The sequence below is a fragment of the Telopea speciosissima genome, chromosome 2, assembly GCF_018873765.1.
Source record: "Telopea speciosissima isolate NSW1024214 ecotype Mountain lineage chromosome 2, Tspe_v1, whole genome shotgun sequence".
Taxonomy (NCBI): Eukaryota; Viridiplantae; Streptophyta; class Magnoliopsida; order Proteales; family Proteaceae; genus Telopea; species Telopea speciosissima.
Genome location: NC_057917.1, coordinates 28500112 through 28508020, shown reverse-complemented (window position 1 = coordinate 28508020; position 7909 = coordinate 28500112). Strand labels below are relative to the sequence as shown.

The window sequence follows — 7909 nt, the reverse complement described above, 5'->3', positions numbered from 1 at the left end:
TCATATTGTTGAACGGGTTTGTCCCTCCTTGCCCATGCATCGGTCCCTAAGCAATACTGGCACTTTGCATTTGAAATAGTGGTTTATCTCATTGAACGCATGCCCTCCAAGGTTACAAATAATCTCTCTCCCTTTCAATTGGTCCATAACAAGACTCCCGACTACAATTTTCTACGTATTTTTGGGTGTTTGTGTTACCCTCTCCTTCGCCCATACAATAGACATAAGATGGACTATAGGTCTATACCCTATGTTTTTCTTGGATACAGCTCTACCCATCACGGTTATCGATGTCTTGATCGATTCCATAATCGTTTTTACATAGCCCGTCACATTTGATTTGATGAATCGAATTATCCCTTTGCTTCTCCCTCCATTCTTGGTCCACTGCCATGCCTTGTGTCTACTAGCTCTCCTTGGGGTGTGGCTCCTATAAGACTGTCTCCCACCCAACTTGTAACACTTGCACCACTACCAAATGTGACACCAAGTCCCTCTCCATTACCATTGTCCTTGGACTCCCCACCGGTGGCCTTACCACCCTCTCCAATTCCAATGGCTCAAACTACACCTTCTCCCCCATCTTCCCCCCCCTCCACGAACTAGACCAATTTCTGAATTATATGCCACCCCACCAGCACCACCATCTCCACCCTCTCGGATTCACCCCATGCAACTCCGATCTAGACCACAACCCGCCCAAGCCCTTACCTCTTCTTCTTCACCCACCACCTTTAACCCCAAACCCACATGTTTTACCCAAGCAAAAAAAATCCCTGAATGGAGAACGGCCATGACTGATTAATTTAATGCCCTGGTGCGCAATGGCACATGGACCCTGGTTCCTCGTCGACCCTCAATGAACCTTGTGGGCTGCAAGTGGGTCTATCGCATCAAGCGCAAGGCTGATGGTACCTTAGAACATTACAAAGCCCGCTTGGTGGCCAAGGGGTTCCACCAATAGCATGGAATTGACTACACTGATATGTTTAGCCCTGTGGTGAAGCCTACCACTATTCGAACTATTTTATCCCTAGCTGTTGCCCATCAATGGTCGGTTCGCCAACTAGATGTGCACAATGCTTTTCTTCATGGTCACCTCATTGAAGAAGTATACATGACTCAGCCCCCTAGCTTCACTGATCCTAACCATCTTGACCATGTATGTCACCTCCATTGGCCATTATATGGCCATAAGCAGGCACCTAGTTTCTTATGGGTTTAATGCCTCCAAAACCAACCCGTCACTCTTTATTTACAACCATGGTGGTATCTTGACCTATGTTCTCATCTATGTAGATGACATCCTCATCACTGGCAACAAACCAACCCAAATAACCCTTCTTCTTTCATCCCTTGCTAAGGAATTTTCAATAAAAGATTTGGGCCCTTTACATTTCTTTTTGAGGATTGAGGCTCTTTCTCATCCCCAGGGGTTGCTCCTCAGCCAGTCCAGATACATTGGAGATCTTCTCACTCGCTCTGGGATGGCTGATTGTAAAGGTGTCCTCACTCCTATAGCAACAGTATCAAAACAATCCGATGCAGGGGTTGCTCCATTCTTTGATGTGACCTTATACCGATCTATTGTTGGGGCATTGCAATATGTAACACTTACCAAACCGGATGTGTCATTTGCTGTAAATCGGGTCTGCCAATTCATGCATGCCCCCATTGAAGACAATTGGGGAATGGTCAAGCGTATACTACGCAATCTCAAGCACACTCGGGATTATGGACTTCTTCTTCAAAGAACACTGGACTTTCGTCTTCAAGCCTTTTCTGATGCTGATCGAAAGTGAACAGGTGGTTTTGCAATATTTTTGGGCCCAAATCTAATCTCTTGGGGCTCCAAGAAACAAAAAACAGTGCCCCGTTCTTCCACCGAATCGGAGTACAAGGCTTTAGCCGATGCTGCAGCTGAATTGATTTGATTAGAGTCACTATTCAATGAAATTGGCTTTCCATTAAAGGCCCCACCGATATTATGGTGTGACAATATTGGGGCTACATATCTTTCGGCCAATCTTGTTTTCCACGCCCGCACAAAACACGTCGAGATCAACTTTCATTTTATGCAAGATCGTGTGGCCAAGATGCAGTTGACGGTTCAGTTTATTTCTACCAGTGATCAGATTGCTGACGTCATGACTAAGGCATTATCAAGTGCACGCTACCAATTCTTATGGGACAAGTTGAAGATCCGCTGTCATTGGTCTTCCACTTGAGGGGGTGTATCAGCCGATCTTGAGTATCCCTCCCCCTATGGATACTCAAGATCGGATTCTCCTATTTTTGGTATACACAACCATCTCAATCTCTCAAAATCCACATGTGATAACCATTGCTTATTTAGCAGATTGCAATCCCATAAAATCACATGTGATATAGAATAGATATGGAATTCAATCTTCTTGTAATCCTATTGTAATCCTTGATAATTCTCTAGCAACCAACTAGGGATCTTCTATGTAATTGTATATATCTCCATATTGGAGAATCGTTTTGAACGAATGGAAAACACTTTGTTCTAACACTGCATCAATAACCTAGTCTCCACCCAAGATTAAACCCAAAACAAATCTTCTTCTCTCCACCATTTTATGATTTCCTTTCCCCTTTTCCAAAACCCATCGAACCACTAACCCCTATCTCTACCTCCATTCCATTTCTCCTCTGATTTCTGGCTTTAACCCATCCATTACATTATCTCCATTAGCACTTCAACGAAAACGCTAACTCACTATTACCAAAACTCTCATCTCTTTCAAGCCATCTTTTCCATCAATTTTCTTTAGCAATCAAAACCTCTACTCCCGTTCCACTCTACCTGAGGAGTCCTATTCAAATATGAGGGTCGATTTCGAGTTGGAGACAGCAACAAGGGTATTCTCGAACTCCCAAGCTTCACCGCCAATCTCCACCAATGGTGCTGCAACTTTCGACGACTCTCCCATTGATAAACTAAAAATACACGGGCCAATCCCAAGACGCCGCGTGTCCTAACACGAAGAAGAAGTCAGCCCAGGCCAGGCTACGTCAAAACCCATTTGGTAATCCAAGAGGAATAGACCAAAAAAGTCATCCAGGGACCAAGTCCTCCACCCGGGCCAACGAGGTCCAACTATGATGTCACCACCAAGGTCCACGCCATCTTATCACTAGAAGGTCAGAGCATGGGCATGTACGAGAGGGGCGTTATCCCAAAGAGATATAATTCTAGTCGAACTCAAACATCAAGGGCCGTTGCCCAACATGTGAAGAACGCATTTATCTAATAGGGAACCTCTTCCCTACTAGTCTTCTCTATGTCTCACGAGGAAGCACTTCCAAATACGACTTTACTACATGATGACCTACTGCACGTAGAACACTCATCACCAACCGGGAATCTCCACACCGCCACACTCAACTATAAATACTCAGGTATTCAACCCCATTATCCAGCTTGGATTCCAGTAATTCATCTGTTGCTAAGAGAAATCTAACTTAGCAATTGGAGAATCCTAGGCCAGAACCACACCGGTTCTCCTTTGTCACTAACGTCCTTTTGCAGGTTGTGGCACCCAAAGAACCCATCGACGATTTCCTGACGCAACACCTATATTTTTTGTTCATTTTTATTTTCATTTCCATACGGGTTAATGCTTCCAATCGGGTTTGCTTAATGGGTCATTTTACTTGAAATACAAAAAAGGTTTAATAGCTGTTGGATTGATATTCACCACGTGGTGCTCCCTGGAGGCCGTAGTAGAGGATCTTTATCCCCTAGAACCCCCCTTTCTTTAGAAGACAGACCTTGACCCAATTCAACAGATGCAAAAAATTTGGGTTATCATAGCCTTTCCAAACAAAGGAGGATATAAGAGACTCAATCTTAAAAGAAATAAAAGTCGTAAAACCCCAAACCAGTATATATATGAATTTTATTTGTCAATAATTAATTAATCAATTAATTGAATTATGCATTATATTACTATATACAGGAGAAGAAGGAGAAGAAGAAAGGCCCTTTAGTTACAATCTGTCCTTGTCCTCTTGTGTTGAAATTGGTACTGTTACAAAAATTGAATCCAAGTCATCAACGTTAATGGCCGCCACCTTAGAGGAATTGACCTTGACGGATGAGGAAGGTGAACGGCTCCTGAGGACTCGCACGTTGGCTGTTGTCTGGCTGGGTACATGAACATGATGAACATGATGAACATGATGAACATGATGATCATACCCTTCAGAATCTTGTTGCTGCTGTTGTTCCTTGATAACTTCTTTCTTTTGGTCAGCAGGAGGCAAGAAGAAATCCCTGGACAGACCCCAAACGTTGAAGTCGAATTCTTCGATGGACCAGACTTCTTCCATCTTGGTCCTAGAGTGTGTATCAGAGCTCTCCCCGAACCGGAACAGGGAGACGGTGGTTCGACCGCCGTGGGCGATGTTAATACCGTCAATGCAGCGATAGTCATGGATGAGAGACACCATGGTTGTCTCCCAGAAAACGCTGTCATGATTGGCCGTCTTGATGCGGAGGAGATGAGAGTCCTCCAGCTGCACCAGAAGCCCCGTTCTCTGGCTGAAATATCCCCACACCGAATGCCTGATGACGTCTACGTTGTTGCCGCTCCTGGCTCTCAGCGATGATGGCTCCGCTTCCAGCTTCAGCACGAAGCAGTCTTCGTCATTGATCGTCCTCTCCCCTATACATACTGATTCTGAGAATAGGTTGGCGGTCAACCACGGATCCAGACCCTGTTCATGAATTCATACACACAACATCAGATACGTTACAATATATATGGTCTATGGTGTTTATTGACTATGCCTTTTTTTAAAATTTCCTTTAGGATTAGGGTATTCACTCACTCACACGGATAGGAACGAATGGTACCTACTGTACCACAAGCGCAGGCCCTATAATTTCCAGGAGAGAGAAAACCCTGAATCGTCTCTATTATATAGAGATAAGATGGTTGCTAAACCCTATTTTGCTCTGATTGTGAAGAGATGGGATCTCATTTGATAATCCACCAAAATATCCTTAATTAGCAATATCTCTAATTCTCAATTAAAGATACTTGGATACAAAGACAATAAAAGTAGATATAACACATATGCCCCAAGAAATAGATTTATTTATAGTGAAGTCCCAATGCACGAGGCTCCCGCTACTACAGGGTTTGGGAGGGACAAATGTATGCAGCCTTTCCTCATTTTGAAGCCACAACCTGATGGTTGCTATAGTAAGGCTCGCTTATTAGTTACTGCATAGAAATATCTCATAATATTCTGAAGACATTGAAATAATTATTCTCATCATCTTAGGCCGTCAGAATTTCCAATGCAGAGAATCTAAACCATCAATTGAACACCAAAATATTTTTAGAAAATTAGAAATTAATTATAAACACTTGGATAAAATATTTTTAGATCTTTTTGTAAACCCAAAACACTGGTACCAGAAACTCGTCCCATCATATACAAACATTCTCTCTTAGATATTCACCTTCTATGGGAAATGGATTCCTTATTTTGTGTCTCTTTCATTTGTAGCTAAACATCAAGAATCCAACACTATTATATAGATTGAGAGATATCAACCCTTAGTACACCAAAACCCATAATGCCTTACCACAACGATAATGACCTCTCACACATTTGTGTATATTAAATATAGTGTATAATTACACTTGTATCTAGAATCTCCATTCATCTTTTTTTGGTAGAAAATCTCCATTCATTAGAGAATGCAATATAACAATCATATGAATATATTGCTGGTTGTATCCTTATTTCTGAACAATTTTTAGATTAAATACCGAAGGAAAACAACTTCCCATGCAAATTATTCAAGGTTAAACTTTAAACCATATAAAATGGAATCGACCGACACAATTTCACTAATGGAAGTTAGCACTTGTTTTAGGTGCCATCAATTCCCATACCAACTTAACATCATTAGCAGAGCTTTATCCTTTTTCCCTTTTATCCTTTTCCCCTTTTTCTCTTAACACCAACTACTGAACTTTAAACCTGTGTTCTTACCTCACCTAAGAAACATTAAAACACTAGCTACCTTAGCTTATTATGTACCTCTAATTGTGTACTCTGTTTAGAAAGACGCAAAGAAGACAGAGCAGGGAGAAGCAAAAGTAGTAGTTGTAGTAGTTTGTTGTAATTTTCTACAATATTCTAACTACAGCTAACAGTAAGTAAGCAGCAGAGACGTAAAGATTACCTGTAAGGAACGACGAAGGGGTCGAGATGGACCCCTAGATGCGTGAGAATGGTGCCAAGGTGTCTGCCTCCACGCCACCTTCCCATCGCTTCCAGCACTGATCTTACACCCTGACACCACCAGTTCCAAGCACCACAAATCGGGCCTCTTCTGCCACAGCACGAACCCACCCACCTCTGCTACTCCTCCATGTCCATGCCTTCCCCCCTTATTGTTAACCTTCATCATCATCAACCCTTTGTTTCCATTGTTATCATCACCAGTGCTGAATTCTGACGCTGTCATCTTTACCTTTCCCACTGCATACATACTGTCAATTGAATTCAAAGCAGTATCCCCTCCCATCGCCGCAATATACTGCTGCACTATATACTTCGCCATCGAAGACTCCTACAAATAATATATTAAACCCCCTTTATGATCAATTCATATTCGACCATGGATCTGAATTTTGAGTGAAATGAATAATTAATTAATACAGAACTTACAATGGGATTATCTTTGATTTTGTCTCTTGTGATGGAGGAATGACAATTACGGATGGGGAGAGGGATGAGGGGAGCTCCAACCACACCCAGCAAGAGTTGTAGCTCGTTGTTGCGAGCACCTCCACCTGCGGTGGAGGCCGGCGAAGATGATCTGTAGACGTGGGATCTCATCCAAGACTTCATACTGTGCCAAGACTTGCCGCTGTTCCTGGTGTTAGATGAGAACATTTCCTCAGGGACGGGCACTTCCAGCACCGTTTCAAGTCCATCCTCCCGATCGTAATTAGGACAAAGCTTTCTCATCAGGAAAGAACTAAAAGACACACACACACACACACACACACACACACACACACACACACACACACAGTGACACAGAACAAAAGGGACTCCAGACTAGACTACAACAGAAGAAGAGAAACTCTGAACGAACAATCTGAAGGAGGACAAAGAAAAAAATCTTAGACTCTAAGGCTAAGGCTCTCAACTGTTGCACATTACCTACCGACTGTGACCTGCCCAATGCTTACGTGATGTGTGCCCTTCTTCGCTGTCTGACTGTCGTGACCGCACGCATATCTCATCTTTCTCTTTCGCACGCTCGCTCTTCAATATCGGTATGAACAACTTTACTTTCCAACCTTAAAGTTTCAGCCTCTTCTCCTTGGTACTTTATTAATAACTAATATAACTCGCTCTCTACCTCTACAACTTAAATTAATTTTATTGTAATTTAATAATCAAAATTATTACACTTCCTTTTGTGGAGAGGTCATTTCGGCGATCGGTGTGGGCTTGGGTATCTCGCTTCTGTAATCGTATCTCCACCATGGAATGCAACGATGCTTGAGTTATACTTCGTATATTTACTGTACGAGAATTGGAGAATTTGAGAATTTTTTATGAAAAGTTTTTCAGATGGGCGAAGAGATGGGTTTAAGGCAAATCTTTATCCACTCTGTGGGGAGTAGGGATCACATCACCAATATGGTTGGTGGTGGCCTTTGGGCCCCAATGTTGGGGGTTCGTGTGCATAACTACAGGGTCATGGATCATTTCTTGTCTAAATATCTACATAAACAATCCAAATAAGTATAGGAATGAATGAATGAGGGTCCCGGGCATGAGATCTTACAAAATAAACTGTGTCCGCCACTCTCCAATTATGGTTTGCACGTTCACCGTTTAC

The 7909-nt window shown here is 42.5% G+C and overlaps 1 protein-coding gene across 1 annotated transcript; it reads right to left on the bottom strand.

Annotated features, from left to right (window-relative positions):
* Window positions 1-4017: 4017 nt before the first annotated feature.
* LOC122650620 lies at window positions 4018-7035 on the bottom strand. Its single transcript, XM_043844020.1, has 3 exons — window positions 6721-7035; window positions 6233-6622; window positions 4018-4746 (listed from the first exon to the last, which is right to left on the bottom strand). Exons 1-3 carry the CDS (start codon window positions 7021-7023, stop codon window positions 4018-4020), a joined length of 1422 nt encoding a protein of 473 aa, XP_043699955.1. The 5' UTR covers window positions 7024-7035.
* Window positions 7036-7909: the final 874 nt, after the last annotated feature.